The 20,610-nt window shown below is 38.5% G+C and overlaps 1 protein-coding gene across 5 annotated transcripts in view; it reads left to right on the top strand.

Moving 5' to 3' along the window:
- LOC147368474 (zinc finger protein 101-like) overlaps window positions 1-18,357 on the top strand; it is a 55,262-nt gene extending 36,905 nt beyond the window's left edge. For 3 of the 5 annotated variants that reach the window (XM_086409095.1, XM_086409094.1, XM_086409093.1), the window contains exons 2-4: window positions 3,441-3,567; window positions 3,905-3,965; window positions 4,605-10,150. In XM_086409095.1, the coding sequence (XP_086265221.1) occupies window positions 3,534-3,567; window positions 3,905-3,965; window positions 4,605-6,345 (1,836 nt within the window). In that variant the 5' untranslated portion in view covers window positions 3,441-3,533 and the 3' untranslated portion in view covers window positions 6,346-10,150. Of the gene's footprint in view, window positions 1-3,440; window positions 3,568-3,904; window positions 3,966-4,446; window positions 4,559-4,604; window positions 10,151-16,326 lie in introns of those variants that run through there. The other 2 variants (XM_086409096.1, XM_086409098.1) reach the window with 2 other exon arrangements.
- Window positions 18,358-20,610: the final 2,253 nt, after the last annotated feature.

The raw sequence follows: 20,610 nt of genomic DNA, 5'->3' as shown, positions 1-20,610 counted from the left end.
CTCCAGGGAATCTTCCCGACCCAGGAATCGAACCAGGGTCTCCTGCATTGCAGGCAGACTCTTTACCAGCTGAGCTACCATGAAGCCCCATTTATCACATAAGTGATTTGCAAATATTTTCTCCTATCCTATGACTTGGCTTATCATTCTCTTAACACTCTCTTTCTCAGAGGAGGCATTTTCTATTAATGAAGTGAAATTATACTTATTTTCTTTCATAGGCTTTGTGTTTGTTGTTTGAAAATTAATCATCAAAGCCAAGATGACTTAATTTCTATTTCTTTCTGTGAAATTTTGCAGGAGGTTATTACTTGTGTACTGTACATTTAGATCTGTAATGGTTTTGAGGGTTTTTCTGGTAAAATATGTAAGTCCTGTGTCAACATTCATTTTATTCATTTTGTGTGTTTGTGAATATCTATTAATTCTTGCACTATTTGTTAAAACAAGTTTATTTTCATTTGAATTGCCTTTCCTTTTCTTTGTCCAATTTCAATGTGGCTCTCTAGGAAGATACTGACTTTCCTCCAATATTAGGATAAGTCTTACCCTGTTGTTTCTGAAGTTTCAAATTTTTATTTTCCAGATTATTATTATTCTCATCATTTTTATGTTGACTGCTCTGGATCTTTGCTGCAGCTTGCTGACTTTTGTTCTGTATTTTTCTGTAGTTCAGGCACATGAACCTGTCTTGTTATTGAGCAGGGGCTCTAAAGCACGCAGGCTTGGTTGCCCCAGGATGTGCAGGACTTTAATTCCTAGAGCAGCATTCTTACCTGCATCCCTTGCATTGCAAGGCAGATTCTTAAACACTAGGCTACCAGGGAAGACTCTGAATATGTCCCCTTAACCAAGAGTTATCTGTTGTTGGAGTATCTTTCAAATGTTTCACAGACACAGTTATGTGCCACAGAATGACTATTTGAATTTATGTACAGAATTCAGGAACATGCTCTTTCTTAGGAAGTAGAAGTTGCCTCTATTTCTTGTTTGTGATGATAAACGGATGCCTGATTTTACTAAGTCTTTTAAATTTTCATTTTCCCTGTGTGTCTTCCTTATACTAGTCACTTCTATCTTCTCTTTTAGTCATAATGACTACATGTTTATCAACTTGTAGCTGAACAACAACAAGAATGCCACTTTTAGTCCCCCTGCATAATTTATATTCTTTCCAATGAATTTTTTCTTTTGTTTTTGAATTTTTTCTTAAAGATTTATTTATGGCTATCCTGGGTCTTCCTTGCTGCACGCAGGCTTTCTCTAGTTTCAGTAAGAGAGAGCCAGTCTCTAGTTGCGGTGAGCAGTTGTCTATTGATGCCCATAGCATCAATTCTATGGGCAAGAGCTTCAGTAGTAGCAGTATGCTGGCTCAGTAGTTCTGGCTCTAAGGCTCTGGAGATCGGAGTCACTACTTGTGACCCATTGACTTAGTTGCCACTTTGTCTGTGGGCTGTTCCTAAAGCAGGGATCAAACTCGTGTCCACTGCATTGGCAGGTGGATTCTCAACCGCTGACCAACAGCAAATACCCATTTCTAATGAATTTTCAAAGGTATCTTTCAAACTTGTTATATTAATGACTAATTCCATCAACTTTTTTCTCAAAATGGCTTTGTATTCTTAATTTTTCCTAATTTTGCTTGCTAACAAAATTCTAGCAATTTTTTAAAATATGAAATCATTTAATATTTCAGTCAACTTGGTTCTTGCTTTAGTTTATGTTTTGTCCCAGAAGGAAGTGCAATCTGATTCTAGTCTTTTCCTATACATAAAAGTGTGCCTCTGGCTTTTTACATTATTTTCTCTTTGCTTTTGTTTTTTTCTTTATGTTGAATATAACATGCATTGGTCTCCGTTTTAGTTGTTTTCATTTTTTGTTCACTGAGCTTCTGGATCTACAGATGTTGTCTGTCATTAACGTTAGGAAAACGTCAGTGCTTGTGATTTCTGTCTCTCTTTTTCTTTAGTGATTTTCATTAGCTGTACCTGAAATATTCCATTAAAAAATTTCATGCTAGGTTCATGAATATTTTGTTCTGTGTTTTTGGTATTTTTAATCTTTGTGTTAGACTCTAGTGAAACAGGTGTTTTGGGGTACAGGCCTTTAGAGCAAAATATTTGAGGAATATTTTTTAAATGCCTTTCTTTTCTTTTTCCCAGATTAGGGCTCCAGCTTGACTTTTCAGGTTGTGCTCTTATGGTTCTTTATTTCATGTTTTTTCATTCTCTTCTTGTGAGATGGAGAATCACAACATTTAAATTCACAGACCATAGACTAGATTTATGCCTAGCAGTGGTTATAGTGGTTGCTGACGAAACACTTGTTCTTGAAATTGCGGGATGGAAGCTTTATGTTCTTTTGGAGGAAGCCAATGATGATACCCTCATATTTTATGATCACAGGAAAATTTATCCTCAAAGTATTATGGACGTTGATGTAGCTGTAGCTCTTAACCTGTGTTTAAAGGCAGTAAGGCCCAGGGTATACTGTTAGTGTGTGATGAGAAAGAGTGTTTCTGGTGTGTAATTGCACTGTGTGTTTAAAATTTGGCTGGAAGTGCCCAGAGGCACTTGAGTAGAGTGAATTTTGTGGTCTAACACATTGTTAGTGATTCTTCATCTCTAAGGTCTAAGGTTGAAGTCCCTTGCTATCTACATCAAGTTTTATTATGTAGAGAGAAGAGAAAAGCAGATTCTGTGATTATTATCAGCCAACTTAAAGGTAGTGTTTCTTCAGAAGAATATTTATATTCAGGCAGCTGCAGGTGATTTTTTTCTAAAAAACTGGAGGACGTTGGGTCAGTGTGGACACCTGGACTTTGTTCAAAGTCTAAGTTATACTGGTCACCTGGCCTCTGATGTTAGGTCATATGACTAGAAAAGGCTTTCCAGTTTTTTACTGGGTTTTTATTCATTGAAAAACTGTGCAGTGTTGATCATCTGCCCCATGTGGTACTGTAAATTGTAGATCATAAGGAAGAAGATGGAAGAATTTTTTCACAGGAAATCAGTGTTTCTAATATTGTATTTGTTTCATTTGTAAAGGATTTCTGTCATTACCCTCCATTCTCTGGCTTGGCCATGATTGTGATATAAGCAATACTGTGACCACAGAAATGATGTATAAATAATTTCATTTCTTCATGATGCTATTCCATTATTGAGGAAGTGTGGAGTGTAGGTGTCTCATGATGAAATCATAGAATAACAGAATCATATGTAAGCTGCATAGCATTTATAAATGGAGTAGGAGGGCATGGCAGCTCACTCCAGTGTTCTTGCCTGGAGAATCCCCAAGGACACAGGAGCCTTGTGGATTGCAGTCCATGGGGTCGCAAAGAGTTGGACACGACTGAGTGACTAAGCACATACACACACATAGATGTCTAGCATTTCAGTCTCATGTATCTCACTGTGTGCATATTTTGGGTGTTTTAGGACTCATTGGTCTTTGAGGATGTGGCTGTGAATTTTACCCAGGATGAGTGGGTTTTACTGGATTCCTCACAGAAGAAACTCTACAGAGATGTGATGTTGGAAAACATCAGGAATCTGGCATCAGTAGGTAAGAATGACAAAAGTCCTACAGAACAAGTGTTATCTGTCTGTAGTGTTCAAAGATTTGGAATATGGAAAGAGAATGCATTGGTAAAGAAACTATGAGGGGAAAAAAGGGCAAGTCTCCTGCAGTCCAAAAGTTAGGACTTGACTCTTTCACCACTCTGGCCTGGGTTCAATCCCTGGCTCAGGAAGTAATATCCCACAAGCTACACAACATGGTGGGGGAGAAAAAGAAAGAAACAGAAACTGGGCAGAGTCAGAGTTCATCATGGACCTGAAATCCAATGAATTTTTCTTTAATTTCTAATACTTTGGGACATTTTTCTGTTTCTGCATTTCAGCGGCAAAACAACAAGATCATGACACTGAAGATTTGGAGAAAAACCCTGGGAAAAAATTAAGGTAAGCCATATTCACGATACAAAGCATGTCTCATGTGTGAATTTAGGTCTGTTATGAAGATTTTAAAGGAACCAAAGAAAAGAAATAGCCGCATTTTGAAATTTAATTATTCTTGAAAATGTCTCCCAGAAATATTTTCTTTATTTTTTTTTTCAGAAATATTTTCTTAAATGTAGAAGAAATGTTCCATTTTCCAATGTAATTTGTGTGCAGTTTATATTCATAAACTGTATTTGAATATTAGTTTTTTAAAATAATTTTATTTATTTATGTATTTATTTTTGGCTCTGCTGGGTCTGCATTGGTGCCCAGCTTTTTCTTGACTTATGGAGAGTGGTGGCTATCTCTGTTGCATTAAGGAGACTTCTCATTGCAGTGGCTTGTCTTGTTGCAGAGCTCAAGCTGCAGTACTTTTGGCTCTTGGGCTGCTAGAACACAGACTTAGTACTTGTGCTTCAAACGCTTATTTTCTCCATATCAGGTTAATAGAAAGGTTGGAGATCTGCTGAAGAGCATTCAGTATATTTAACTTGTAACAATTCACACAAGATAGAAAACCCCACTATTCCTGTAAGATGTAATAAATACAAAAATGTAATAGAATAAAGAAAGTAAGAATGTTATTCTCATGATTTGCAGAAGTCCTATGAGAGGGAAACTGCCTGAAAATAAGGACCTTAGTTCCTTTGAAGAAAATCTTATTTCAGCTCTCAAAATGGAGAAAAAGACTCATGATTTAAAACCATGGAAATGCAGTCCATGTGGAAAAACCTTCATGAGTGTTTCATCCCTTACTAGACATATGAAGTGTCATGTTGAAGACAAACCAAGAGAGCATCAAGGGTACCCTGAGAAGTTATATAAGTGTAAAGAATGTGGGAAGGCATTCGTTTCTCCCAGTGCTCTCAGAACACATGAAAGTAGTCACACTGGAAAGAAACCCTATGAATGTTTACAATGTGGAAAAGTTTTTCCATATCAAAAATCTTTCCTACTGCACAAAAGAACTCACACGGGGGAAAAACCCTATGAATGTAGAGAATGTGGGAAAGCCTTCATGTGGAACATAAGTTTTCTAAAACACATGGTAACACACACTGGAGATCTACCTTATAAATGTGAGAAATGTGAGAAAGCATTCATTTTTTTCAGTCATTATCAATATCATTTAAGGAGTCACAATGGAGAGAATCCCTATCAGTGTAAACAATGTGGAAAAACCTTGGAAGCTCCTCGAAGTATAAAAATACATGAAAGAATTCACAGGAGAGAAAAATCCTATGACTGTAACCAATGTGGTAAAACCTTCAATTATTTGTATTCCTTAAAGGCACACAAAACACTTCACACAGAAGAGATGCCATGTATATCTAAAACATATTCTAAAGCATTGACTTTTGCCAGCTCTCTTCAAAAGCATAAGACGATCCACACGCGAGAAAAACCCTATGAGTGTAAGGAGTGTGGGAAAGCCTACAGATTAAATGAAAGGCTCCAAAAACACCTGATAATACACGCTGGAGATGGCCCTTATAAATGTAAGAAATGTGAAAGAGCATTCAATAATTCCAGTTCTCTTGAAATACATGAAAAGAGTCACAGTAGAGAGAAACCCTATGAATGTTTACAATGTGGAAAATGTTTTCCATCTGGAAAATGTTGGCAGCAACACAGAAGAACTCACACTGGGGAGAAACCTTATGAATGTAAAGAATGTGGGAAAGCCTTCTTATGGAAAAGAACTTTTCAAAGACACATGGTAATACACACTGGAGATTCACCTTTTAAATGTCAGAAATGTGAGAAAGGATTCATTACTTTCAGTGATCTTCGAAAGCATGAAAGGCGTCACACTAGGGAGAAACCTTATCTATGTAAACAATGTGGAAGAGAGTTTAAAAGTCCTAAAAGTATTCAAGTTCATGAAAGAATTCACAGAGGAGTGAAACTCTATGAGTGTAACCAATGTGATAAAGCCTACAGTTATTTAAGTTCCTTAACGGAACACAAAAGACAGCACGCAAAAGAGATGCCATATGTATGTAAAACATGTTCTAAAGTATTGATTTCTGCAACTTCTCTTCAAAAGCATGAAAGAATCCACACTGGAGAAAAACCCTATGAGTGTAAGGAATGTGGAAAATCCTACATATTTAACTATTACTTCGAGAAACACATAATAACACATACTGGAGATGGTCATTATAAATGTAAAGAATGTGAGAAAGTATTCATTAATGCCAGTTCTCTTAAAATACATCAGAGAAGTCACATTGGAGAGAAACCATATCAATGTCATCAATGTGGTAAAGGTTATAGATATAAATCACGTATAAATAAACATTTAAGAACCCACACTTTACAGACATCCAGTGATTGAAAAATTCAGGAAAACCTTCACTTTCTCTCATGTGCAAGTGTATTAAAATTTCACACTGGACAGAAATCCTGTCAAATGTGAACACTGTGGGAAAGGCATTTTGTTTCCATGTAAGAATAAGCACCTTCTGTCGGGAAGCCTTTGGGTATTTTTTGTTACTCAAATATTTTTTGTGAAACAGTTTTTGTAGTTGTTTCAAATATTTTACTGACTCTTTTGGAAGTGTTTGTTAGCTAAGGAACTTTTTCATTTCCTGAAAGAATTTATTTATGAGTATTCCTTAAAACCTTGCAGTTTTTTTCAGTTAATCATTACACAGTATCCGTTAGTTTTATCCTGTGCATAGCTACTTCATTCTCAGGCCATTTTCTTAGATTTAGTTAGTTTTGAATCAAAAATAATTTCTAATTTTTAACTGTAAAAATTAAATTATGGGACATTTCAGTAACTTTGTGCCAGGGACCCTTAAGGTCACAACTCTCCTGTAGTCAAATATTGTGATGAAATAAATTTTATTAAGAGTGAATACAGATAAACAAGATCCTAATGTATAGCACAGAAAACTGTAGTCAACATCCTGAAATAAAGTGGGCATAGTGGGGCCACCCAAGATGGACAGGTCATGGTGGAGAGGTTGTGGTCCACTGGAGAAGGGAATGGCAAACCACTTCAGTATTCTTGCCGTGAGAACCCCGTGAACAGTATGAAATGGCAAAAAGATAGGATACTGAAAGATTAACTGTCCAGATCAGTAGGTGCCCAATATGCTACTGGAGATCACTGGAGAAATAACTCCAGAAAGAATGATGGGATGGAGCCAAAGAAAAACAACACCCAGTTGTGGATGTGACTGGTGATAGAAGCAAGGTCCATTGCTGTAAAGAGCAATATTGCATAGGAACCTGGACTGTTAGGTCCATGAATCAAGGCAAATTGGAAGTGATCAAACAGGAGATGGCAAGAGTGAACATCGACATTCTAGGAATCAGCAAACTAAGATGGACTGGAATGGGTGAATTTAACTCAAATGACCATTATATCTACTACTGTGGGCAGGAATCTCAGAAGAAATGGAGTAGCCCTCATAGTCAACAGAAGAGTCTGAAATGCAGTACTTGGATGCAGTCTCAAAAACGACAGAATGATCTCTGTTCATTTCCAAGGCAAACCATTCAATATCATGGTAATCCAAGTCTATGCCCTGACCAGTAATGCTGAAGAAGCTGAAGTTGAACAGGTCTATGAAGACCTACAAGACCTTCTAGAACTAACACCCAAAAAAGATGTCCTTTTCATTATAGGGGACAGGAATGCAAAAGTAGGAAGTCAAGAAACACCTGGAGTAACAGGCAAATTTGGCCTTAGAGTACAGAATGAAGCAGGGCAAAGGCTAATAGAGTTCTGCCAAGAGAACACACTGGTCATAGCAAACACCCTCTTCAACAACGCAAGAGAAGACTCTACACATGGACATCACCAGATGGTCGACACTGAAATCAGATTGATTATATTCTTTTCAGCCAAAGATGGAGAAGCTCTATACAGGCAACAAAAACAAGACTGGGAGCTGACTGCGGCTCAGATCATGAACTCCTTATTGCCAAATTCAGACTTACGTGAAGAAAGTGGGGAAAACCACTAGACCATTCAGGTATGACCTAAATCAAATCCCTTATGACTATACAGTGGAAGTGAAAATAGATTTAAGGGACTAGATCTGATAGAGTGCCTGATGAACTATGAACGGAGGTTTGTGACACTGTACAGGAAACAGAAATCAAGACCATCCCCAAGAAAAAGAAATGCAAAAAAGCAAAATGGCTGTCTGAGGAGGCCTTACAAATAGCCGTGAAAAGAAGAGAAGCAAAAAGCAAAGGATAAAAGCAAAGATACACCCATTTGAACGCAGAGTTTCAAAGAATAGCAAGGAGAAATGAGAAAGCCTTCCTCAGTGATCAGTGCAAAGAAATAGAGGGAAACAACAGACTGGGAAAGACTAGAGGTCTCTTCAAGAAAATTAGAGATACCAAGGGAACATTTCATGCAACAATGGGCTTAATGAAGGACAGAAATTGTATGGACCTAAGAGAAGCAGAAGATATTAAGCAGAGGTGGCAAGAATACACAGAACTGTACAAAAAAAATCTTCACGATCCAGATAATCACGATGGTGTGATCACTCACTCACCTAGAGCGAGACATCCTGGAATGTGAAGTCAAGTGAGCCTTAGGAAGCATCACTACGAATAAAGCTAGTGGAAGTGATGGAATTCCAGGTGAGCTATTTCAAATCCCAAAAGATGATCCTGTGAAAGTGCTGCAGTCAATGTCAGCAAATTTGGAAAACTCAGCAGTGGCCACAGGACTGGGAAAGGTCAGTTTTCATTCCAGTCCCAAAGAAAGGCAATGCCAAAGAATGCTCAAACTACCACACGATTGCACTCATCTCACATGCTAGTAAAGTAATGCTCAAAATTCTCCAAGCCAGGCTTCAGCAGTATGTGAACTGTGAAATTCCTGATGTTCAAGCTGGTTTTAGAAAAGGCAGAGGTACCAGAGATCAAATCCACTGGATAACATCCACTGGATCATCGAAAAAGCAAGAGAGTTTCAGAAAAACACCTATTTCTGCTTTATTGACTATGCCAAAGCCTTTGACTGTGTGGATCACAATAAACTGTGGAAAATTCTGAAAGAGATGGGCATACCAGACCACCTGATCTGCCTCTTGAGAAATTTGTGTGCAGGTCAGGAAGCAACAGTTAGAACTGGACATGGAACAACAGACTGGTTCCAAATAGGGAAGGGATTATCACCCTGCTTATTTAATTTATATGCAGAGTACATCATGAGAAACACTGGGCTGGAGGAAGCACAAGCTGAAATCAAGATTGCTGGGAAAATTATCAATGACCTCAGATGTGCAGGTGGACACCACCCTTATGGCAGAAAATGAAGAAGAACTAAAAAGCCTCTTGATGAAGGTGAAAGAGGAGAGTGAAAAAATTGGCTTAAAGCTCAACATTCAGAAAATTAAGATCATAGCATCCAGTCCCATCACTTCATGGCAAATAGATGTGGAAACAGTGGCTGACTTTCTTTTTCTGGGCTCCAAAATCACTGCAGATGGCAATTGCAGCATGAAACTAAAAGATTTAATTTCCTTACTCCTTTGAAGGAAAGTTATGACTAACCTAGACAGCATATTAAAAAGCAGAGACATTACTTTGTCAACAAAGGTCCGTCTAGTCAAGGCTATGGTTTTTCCAGTGGTCATGTATGGATGTGAGAGTTGGACTATAAAGAAAGCTGAGTGCCAAAGAATTGATGTCTTTGAACTGTGGTGTTGGAGAAGACTCTTGAGAGTCTCTTGGACTGCAAGGAGATCCAACCAGTCCATCCTAAAGGAGATCAGTCCTGGGTGTTCATTGGAATGACTGATGCTGAAGCTGAAACTGCAGATCTTTGGCCACCTGATGCAAAGAGAGGACTTATTTGAAAAGACCCTGATGCTGGGAAAGATTGAGGGCAAGAGGAGAAGGGGACGACAGAGGATGAGATGGTTGGATGGCATCACTGACTCAATGGACTTGGGTTTGGGTGGACTCCAGGAGTTGGTGATGGACAGGGAGGCCTGGCGTGTTTTGGTTCATGGGGTCACAAAAAGTCGGACACGACTGAACGACTGAACTGAACTGAAAGAACATATATAATGGGATCACTTTGCCTTGCAGCAGAAATTACCCTAATATTGCTAATCAGCTATACTTCAATAAAAATTAAGAAAAGAATGTTACAAACCCTATAAGACTGTGGTATGTTACAGTAAGAGGTCACAAAAAGGCCTTCTATGAGTCACACTTGTGTTAGAGGAGTTGATTGCTATGCAAGGTAGCAAGGTGTTTTTCTTTAGTGAATGATTTCAAATGTTTATTTTGTCATTGATGATTGGAATCATTTTTATCAGAACAAAAATTTTCTCATATAGTTGAAGTTCAATAGTAAGAAGCTTCATTCAATCATATCAGTAAGGAGAGGGAACTATTAGTCAATTTTATGATTTCACATTTTATTTTTTTTTATCAGTGAGACAGTGTTATAAAATACATAAATTCAGTTCTTCCACATGCTAGGTAATATTTTTTAATCTCCTTTATGACATAATTAAGGCCTATAAATTTATGTAAATTGTTTTGCTGAAAGTTTTCACTTTCATCTCAGGTTCAAAGGATTTGTTACCAAAATAAGCCATTCGTTATATACAATAAATAATACAAATATTTATTAGAGAATTGTCTAGCTTACTTTCAATATGCTGACATTAAAAGAAAAGAGAAATTGAAAGAGTATAGAATACCTCACCAAATTGAGGTTTTGATCAACATCCAGACTCAGACAGCATTGGAAAGACCTATGTCACAGCACATCTAGAGTCCCAGATCATCCCTTATGATTATACAGTGGGAGTGACAAATAGATTCAAGGGATTAGATCAAGAGGATTAAAGATGCATAAAAGTAGAAGAGCTGTTAAGGTACTTAGAAGAAAAGCTAGACAGGAGAATTAGGACCAGACATTGGTCCATTATGTTAGTGTTTCTATAGGTATGAGAAAATTCAAGAATTTGGGCTCATAACAAAAAGAAAAAAAAAAAAAAACATTACTGAAACATCTGACTATCTGAAGGCCTGTTTTGTTTTGTCCATTTTTTTCCAGAGCACAGATTGAGTGCCTAATTTCTGATATCCACCTTGAATTCCTTTCAGGGGTTATTGAAGTTCAACAACAGTAGTGGCCATGATTTAATCTTTGCAGAGGCAGTCTGCAAGTGCCAGTTTCCAGTCAGCAGGGCCCCTTCATAGCCACAGATTTGACCATGCTTTGAGGGCATTTCATGGCCATTGTGTCCCGTGGTGCTAGAAAGGCTCATTTCCAGGTCTAGCAAAGACTCCATTGACAAGCCACTCAGTGCCTCTTCCCATATCTAGAGTTACATTATTACAATCATTGATCTCATATGGAACTATATATATATATATATATATATATATATATATATATATATATATTTTTTTTTTTTTTTTTTTTTTTTTTTTTACCAGTGGCTCAGTCACTTACTTGGTAATGTGATGGTGGTGGTGGTTTGGTCTCTAAGTCGTGTTCGACTCTTGTGACCCCATAGACTGTAGCCTGCAAGGCTCCTCTGTCCCTGGGATTCTTCAGGCAAGAATACTGGAGTGGGTTGCCATTTCCTTCTCCAAGGTATCTTCCCAACCCAGGAATCAAGGGTCTCCTGCCTTGTAGGCAGATTCTTTACCAACTGAGCTACAAGGGAAGCCCACTTGGTAATGTAAGAGACAATAATTTTCTGAAACATGCAACATAGAAAATAATATAACTAGCAGTTATTAGTATGGTCACAAGCAAGAATTTAAGTCAAGAGCTTTCATTAGGTGTATCTCAGTTTACCCCAGGTCATCTGACTTGGTTAAATGGTTATATTCAGGTGTTAATCTGGTTGTACATCATGGAGCATTTTATCTTTATCTAAAGATTGACTACTGATACAAATTTTAGAAACAAAATTAGAGTGTCCTTTTAACAACTTAATTAAATTTTAAGTAATATAACAAAACAGAACTATCTCAGAAGTGAGTAACAAAACTAGGGTTTAATGTTCAGTGAAACATATTTTTCATTGTGAGGGCATTAACCTTGCAGCCAGGAATGCTTTATCCCATCAAATAAAAATGAGGTTTGTCAGGGAGCTAGGAAAAACCAAGTGGCCATTTTGGATTTCCCATAGCCCTGACTGATTTACAGCTATTGCTTACCCATTTTAAATTCCCCAATTAGAAGTAGACTATTGCCATGTTTTAAGGACATCAGGATATCAGTAGTTTGACAGTGTGGGGTTAATTTTATAGAAGCAGAAGATGCTTTATCTACATGTACCACAATCTTCATAGATAACTATTAAATAATACTTATTTACTTTACCAAAGTAACAAGATTTTAAAAACAAATATGAATCATTTAAAGGCAAAGAAATTCATAATCTTTTATCAAAAGCTGCATTCTAAGAATTAATAGAGAAATTCAAATTCCAGTCTGGTACCAACAGACAAAATTTGTTTATCTGGTTAATCTTAGAAAAGTCTTTTCCATAAATTTTGAAGAAGTAGCAGTATTCTTCCAAAGGCATCAGAGTGAAACCATATAAGGCGTGTTTAAAATCTGATTGTATTACAATTGACAAAGCAACCTGGTCATTGCTATGACATGTAACACTTTAAAATAACTAGAATTATAATTGACAACATTTTATCAGGACATATCAGATCTTTATGAGTTCCACATAATTTTAGGATATCTATATTAGTAACATCAGCCATACAGTATAACCTGAGAAGATTTATCACCCCTTCAGTACTTTCCATATAATTTAACATGTCAAATGAACCCAGGTAAGTTTAATACCTCTCTCTGAGATGTCTCAGGGGCCCTCTGAAGCATCCCAAAGTCAGCTAGAAGTCAAAAGAACATCATTAGAATTTAACTTTAGGAAATTTTGCCAAAAATATCAACAGATAGGATCATATAAGTCATTGTGAAACAACAGTTATTCACTTAGCCAAAGTTAACAAGATTTCAAGGCTAAACATGGAACAGATCATTTCAGAGGTAAAAAAAACTTAAAATCCATTGTCAAAAGCAGTTCAACATCTTAAGAAAACTTGTATTGTATACAAAACTTTTTTGGGGGTCCACTTTCCATAAAACCTCTCTCTCTTTTAAAAATCACTTTATTTAGAAACAGCCACCTGTAAGTCAGATAAACTTTTTTTTTCGTTGCTGCTGCTAAGTCACTTCAGTAGTGTCCGACTCTGTGTGACCCCATAGACGGCAGCCCACCAGGCTCCCCCGTCCCTGGGATTCTTCCTTAATAAACTGCAATTTCATTTCTTATACCTTTTTCTTTTTTTTAACTAAAAACATACATCTTATTTTCCTTAAGCAACCATGAACTGTCCTTATATTAGCATTCTGTAGATTGGTGAACATAAATACCAGTTGTAATTTCTAAAAACATATGCTCTCTTATAGAGAACGTCTCAGGATGGTACCTATTTATTAATAGTCCAAAATCTCTTTAGTTTCTTTGTAAGAGGAAGTTCGTGTTCAGTGATGTTTATTTTATTTAATAAAATCTTATTTTATTTGGAAATGACCTAGCTATTCAATAAATATCCTTCACTTAGTTTACCACACTCTAGAAATTCAAGTTACCTCAAGAGACTATTTCAGACAGCCATTCCAAAAGTATAATTATTCTTAATAGAGTTTATCTAAAAGCTCTTGTCCCATTTATATTTTTCTTTTTTAAAAAATGGTTTCTTCATTCAAGTTACTTTCCTTGTTGACAAATTTAGCTTACATTAAACGTAGGCACAGTAGAAGTATTAAACAGTGTTGATGACTCAAGACATGTCTTAATAAAATAAGCAAACAAGCATTAATACTAGATATTTAATTTGAATATTTCCCAGTTCACGTGAACCTGAAGTTTCATTTAGGTTAATTTCTCCTGTAACTGATTTCTAAGTGCTTACTTTTCTTTAAGCCAATTTAATTAGAACTTATTTACAAATTAACCTCATATTATCCAAAAACAAAAACACAAACTGAGACACAGATAAATCCAGACAGACAGAGATCTCATAGTTTTCCCACTTGAGATTTAAAATGTTCTCTTTGACAATTTTCTCGCTCGCTCGCTCTCTCCCCACCCCCACCCCCACCCCCACCCCCGGCTTGAAATTCTAATTTGCCCAAGGCTGAGGCAAATTGGGCTGTATATTTCAAGGACTTGGCAAATATTGCAAGCTGTGCTAAATCTCTTCAGTCCTCTCCTATTCTTTGTGACCACATGGACTGCAGCCCTTCAAGCTCCTCTGTCCATGGGATCCCCCAAGCAAGAACACTGCAGTGTGCTGCCATGCCCTCCTCCGGGGGATCCTCCCAACCCAGGGATTAAACCTGTGTCTCTTGCATCTCCTGCATTGGCAGACAGATTCTGCCCCACCAGGGCCATCTGGAAAGCCCAGGCAAAGGTTGACATCAAACTTTTTTCTAGGTAGGCCTTTGTAAAAAGCTAGCTGTTTTTAATTTTGTATACAAAAAGAACCAGTATTGAAGTTTCAAAGGAAAAATTTTTCTTCATTTTAACCAGTTTTCTTCAGTGTCTAAAGAATATCATGCCCAGCCTGTGTCAAAAGTCATCTTTCCTTTCTGTAGTTTTTATAGCTAAAATATAGAGCAAATAGTGCTCAAATTGATTCTGATACAGGGGAAGAAAAAAAAAAAAAACTTGGTAGAGTGGGGGAAGGAGTTAGGGAAGCCGGGCTTCCCCTCTCCCCATTGAGAGTTAGGGAAAGTTAGAAGGGGATTAGCTGATGGAGAGGGAGACAGAGGCAGATTGAGGGGTGTGATAAGGCAGCAACAGGACAAAGAAAAGAGAAAGAGAGGAGTGGGGGTCACTGCTAGAGCTGTGGGCCAACTCTAAGGAGAGCCGACTTAAAAAGCAAAGATTTGATCAACTAATATAATTTTGGCATTGTAACTTCGACAGTCATCCTCACAAATCACATAATTCTTTTTCCAGTTGTAACTTCTCTTTAGACAATTTTAACTTAAATTCATGTACCTTACGGTAGGGAGAGAGGAGGTTCCAGCCTCTCAGCTAGCACGGCACATTCTTCAGTTCAGTTCAGTTGCTCAGTCATGTCTGACTCTTTGAGACCCCGTGGACTGCAGCATGCCAGGCCCCCCTGTCCATCACCAACTGCTGGAGTCTACCCAAACCCATGTCCATTGAGTCAGTGATGCCATCCAACCATCTCATCCTCTGTTGTCCCCTTCTCCTGCCTTCAATCTTTCCCAGCATCAGGGTCTTTTCAAATGAGTCAGCCCTTCGCATCAGGTGGCCAAAGTATCATAGTTTCAGCTTCAGCATCAATCTTTCCAAAGAATATTCAGGACTGATTTCCTTTAGGATGGACTGGTTGGATCTCCTTGGAGCCCAAGGGACTCTCAAGAGTCTTCTCCAACATCACAGTTCAAAAGCATCAATTCCGTGCTCAGCTTTCTTTATAGTCCAACTCTCACATCCATACATGACTACTGGAAAAACCATGGCTTTGACTAGACGAACCTTTGTTGGTAAAGTAATGTCTCTGCTTTTTAAAATGCTGTCTAGGTTGGTCATAACTTTTCTTCCAAGGAGCAAGCAAACCTTTCTCGATTAACACATTCTTAACATTTCTCAACCAGGGCAAGCTGAAAACATTTAATAACTTTTAAAATTTTGGCTAACTTTAAGATTCCATTTCTCACATAATTCAGTGAATATGTCTCATTCATTAGCTAACAAGCAATAAGGTGAATCTTCCCATCCGGGAATAAAATCTCCATCAAATTTAAATCTCTTTTTTTCTTAAAGAGTGGCATTTTGTCTCACAAATCCTGCTCACAGCGCTAATTAATGTTTTGCTGAAAGTTTTCACTTTTCATCTCAGGTTCAAAGGATTTGTAAACAAAATAAGCCACTTGTTGTATACAAATAAATAATACAGATATTTATTAGAGAAGTATCTAGCTTACTTTCAACATACTAAATTTAAAGGAAAGAGAAATAGAAACAGCAGTGTATAGCGTATACATCACCAAATTGGGTTTTGACCAACATCCAGACTTAAACAGCAATGGGAAGTCCCATGTCACAGCAATTGTGAGACAATAAAAGATGGCTAGAGAGAAAGGACAACAATGCCAGTGAAGCCATTTTAAAAGAATCTGCTCTTTTTAAAAATTTAATTTTATTGCAGTATGGTTGATTTTACCATGTTGTATTAACTTCTGTGTACAACAAAGTGATTCCATTATATATGACATTGTTTTTTATATTTTACTTTATTACAGTTTATCAGAAGATACTGAATGCAGAACCCTACACTATATTGTAGGACCTTGATGTTGAGCTGTTCAATGTATAATAGTTTGCATAGGCCAGTTCGAAACTCCCATTTCATCACTCCTCCATCATCTCCTCCCCTTGGCAACCAAAAGTCTACTCTTGATGTCTGTGAGTCTATTTCTGATTTTAGTCAAGTTCATTTGTGACACATTTTAGATTCTACATACAACTGATGCCAGCTATATTTCTTTCTAACTTACTTCACTCACCATGGTAATCTCTAGATTCATTCATGTTAGGCAAATGGCATTTCATTCTTTTTTGTGGTTGAGTAAGTCCATCCTTACTCATGGACATGGAACAAAAGACTGGTTCCAAATAGGAAAACAAGTAGGTCAAGGCTGTATATTGTCACCCTGCTTATTTAACTTATATGCAGAGTACATCATGAGAAACGCTGGGCTGGAAGAAGCACAAGCTGGAATCAAGATTTCTGGGAGAAATATCAATAACCTCAGATATGCAGATGACACCACCCTTATGGCAGAAAGTGAAGAGGAACTAAAAAGCCTCTTGATGAAAGTGAAAGAGGAGAGTGAAAAACTTGGCTTAAAGCTCAACATTCAGAAAACGAAGATCATGGCATCCGGTCCCATCACTTCATGGGAAATAGATGGGGAAACAGTGGAAACAGTGTCAGACTTTATTTTTCTGGGCTCCAAAATCACTACACATGGTGACTGCAGCCATGAAATTAAAAGACGCTTCCTCTTTGGAAGGAAAGTTATGACCAACCTAGATAGCATATTCAAAAGCAGAGACATTACTTTGCCAACAAAGGTCCATCTAGTCAAGGCTATGGTTTTTCCTGTGGTCATGTATGGATGTGAGAGTTGGACTGTGAAGAAGGCTGAGCACCGAAGAATTGATGCTTTTGAACTGTGGTGTTGGAGAAGACTCTTGAGAGGCCCTTGGACTGCAAGGAGATCCAACCAGTCCATTCTGAAGGAGATCAGCCCTGGGATTTCTTTGGAAAGAATGATGCTAAAGCTGAAACTCCAGTACTTTGGCCACCTCATGCGAAGAGTTGACTCATTGGAAAAGAGTCTGATGCTGGGAGGGATTGGGGACAGGAGGAGAAGGGGACGACAGAGGATGAGATGGCTGGATGGCATCACTGACTCGATGGACGTGAGTCTGAGTGAACTCCGGGGGTTGGTGATGGACAGGGAGGCCTGGCGTGCTGTGATTCAGGGGTCACAAAGAGTCGGGCACGACTGAGCGGCTGAACTGAAATGAACTGAACTGAATACACTGTGACGTCCTTGCCAAAGGTAAAATATGTCCCAAGTATTTATAGAATGGAAAATGAGAAAAGGCTCCCATACTTATCACAACCAAAGGCTACTAGGAAAATTCCATTAAATACCAAACTGCCCGAACTTCCAGGTGGTCCATTGGCTAAGACTCGGGGCTCCCAGTGCAGAGGGCTCCTGTTCCATCCTTGGCCAGGGAACTAGAAAATATTAAACTGTAATGTTTTCAATGGCCCATTAACTGAGAATGAATAGAACATTATAAACATTTCATTTCACTCTAATTTCACTTAACCCCACCCCTGGATCCAACAGGCTTCAAACAGCAAGAGAAAAAACTCATCTGATTAAAGGAAAGAATAACTACCTTTAAATCTTAAGCTTAACGCCTCCTAGTGTTGAAGACCTCCAGGTGGCATTGGTAAAGGATCTGCCTGCCAATGCAGGAGATGCAGGTGACACTGATTCCCTGGCTGGGGAAGATTCTCCGATGTAAGAAATGGCAACCCTCTCCAGTATTTTACCTGGAAAACCCCATGGACAGAGGGGCCTGGCGGGCTACAGTCCATGGGGTCACAAAGACTCAGATAAAAGGGAGCCACTGAACACACATGTGCAAGTGCCTGCACGCATGCAGGCGCACGTGTGCGCATGCACACACACACACACACACACACACACACACACTAGTGTTGAAAGACAGCTTATAGAATTTACTCATTTTAGTATTCATTTCTAAAATTTCTAAAACTAGTAGAATTCCAGCTTTCAAGGATACACTTGAAGAAAGATCCTTAGTAAACACAACATAATTATAAACTTTAAAAACAACTCTTTCATATTGACGGTTTCCTGGAACATGAGGCTTGATTACTTTCCACCAAATTATCTCATGTTGGGAATTCCCTGTGGGCCAGGGGCTAAGACACTGAGCTCCCAATGCAGAGGACCAATTCCTGTTCAGGGAACTTTATCCCACATTGTGCAACTAAGTGTTCCCATTGGCAACTAAAACACCCCAAATGGGGGAAGGAAGATGCCCTGTGCCACAAGTAAGACCTGACTCAGCCAAATAAATATTTTTTAAACAATTATTTTTGGACATATTTATTTTATTTGGCTATATCTGGTAGTGGTCATGGCACACTCTCTTGCAGCATAGTAGGATTTGCACCCCATAGGCTTCTCGCTAGTTGTGGGGGGGCTTAGTTCCCCTGGGAGTAGGTGGCATCTTAGTTTGCAGACCAGGAACTGAACCCTAGTCACCTGCTTTGGAGTTATAATGTTCAGTCGCTAAGTCACGCTGGACTCTTTGTGACCCTGTGAACTGCACCACACCAGGCTTCCCTGTCCTGCACTATCTCCCATACTTTGGTCAAAGTCATGTCCATTGAGTCAGTGATGCCATCCCAACTATCTCCTCTTCTGTTGCCACCTTCTCCTGCCCTCAAGCTTCTGCATTGGAACTGGATTCTTAACCTGTGGACCACGAGAGAAGTCCCTAAGTAAATATTTTTGAAAAATTGACTGTGATGATGATTGCAGGTACCTACAAATATCCTTAAATTTATAAAAGGTACTCTTCGTGAGAGCCTTCCACATTATGTGTGATACATGTCAATAAAGCTGTTTAAATAAACTAATGTGTTTTTTACAATGGAAAGTGTTTTTTACAATGGAAAAGAGTTTTTCAATGCAGTCTTTGGGGCACTTAAGAGTTTCCAGGTTACTTAATACTCTCTACTCTACTCTACTCTACTTAATACCTCTCTGCTTAAAAGTGAAGTGTTAGTCACTCAGTTGGGTGTCCTACTCTTTGCAACCCCAGGGACTGTAGCTCATCTGGCTCCTCTGTCCATGGAATTTTCAAGGCAAGAATATGGAGTGGTGTGCCATTCCCTTCTCCAGGGGATCTTCCTGACCCAGGTTTCGAACATGGATCTCTTGCATTGCAGGCAGATACTTTACTGTCTGAACCACCAGGGAAGCCCAAAACGACACTGAGGTACCCACCTCACCATGGTCGGAATGGCCATTGTGAAAAGTCTGCAAATAACATACTGGGGAGGGTGTGGAAAAGGAAAACACTTTTATATTGTTAGTGGGCATGTAAATTGGTGTATCCACTTTGGAAAACAGTATGGAGGTTCCCCAGCATCTAGAGTTGCCATACAATCCACCAGTCCCGCTCCTGATATATATACAGAAAAAAACTCAAATTCAAAATATTCTAGGTACCCCACTGTTCATAGCAGCACTATCAATACCACCAAGCCATGGAAACAAAAAACATGTTAACTGACAGATAAAGGGATAAAGAAAATGCGGCACTTATATACATTGGAATGTTACTGAGACATAAAACATGAAATAATGCTTTTTGCAACAACAAAGATTTGCCTTCAGATTACTGTATTATATCACTTATATGTGGTATCTAAAATATGACAGGAAACGAGCTGTGGGAGGGATAAATTGGAAGTTGTACATTAGCAGATACAAACTACTACACATAAAATAAATGACACAGTCCTAGTGTATACCACAGGATAATGTCATCAACATCTTGTAAAAAACCATACTGGAAAATAAAGTGAAAAAGGATATCAGATCAGATCAGTCGCTCAGTCGTGTCCAACTCTTTGCGACCCCATGAATCACAGCACGCCAGGCCTCCCTGTCCATCACCAACTCCCGGAGTTCACTGAGACTCACGTCCATCGAGTCAGTGATGCCATCCAGCCATCTCATCCTCTGTCTTCCCTTTCTCCTCCTGTCCCCAATCCCTCCCAGCATCAGAGTCTTTTCCAATGAGTCAACTCTTCGCATGAGGTGGCCAAAGTACTGGAGTTTCAGCTTTAGCATCATTCCTTCCAAAGAAATCCCAGGGCTGATCTCCTTCAGAATGGACTGGTTGGATCTCCTTGCAGTCCAAGGGACTCTCAAGAGTCTTTTCCAACACCACAGTTCAAA

This window comes from Bos grunniens, chromosome 7 (genome assembly GCF_055505025.1).
Source record: "Bos grunniens cultivar Pamir isolate PY7600 chromosome 7, Bosgru_T2T1.0, whole genome shotgun sequence".
Classification (NCBI taxonomy): Eukaryota; Metazoa; Chordata; class Mammalia; order Artiodactyla; family Bovidae; genus Bos; species Bos grunniens.
This window is presented reverse-complemented; position numbering and strand designations above follow the sequence as displayed.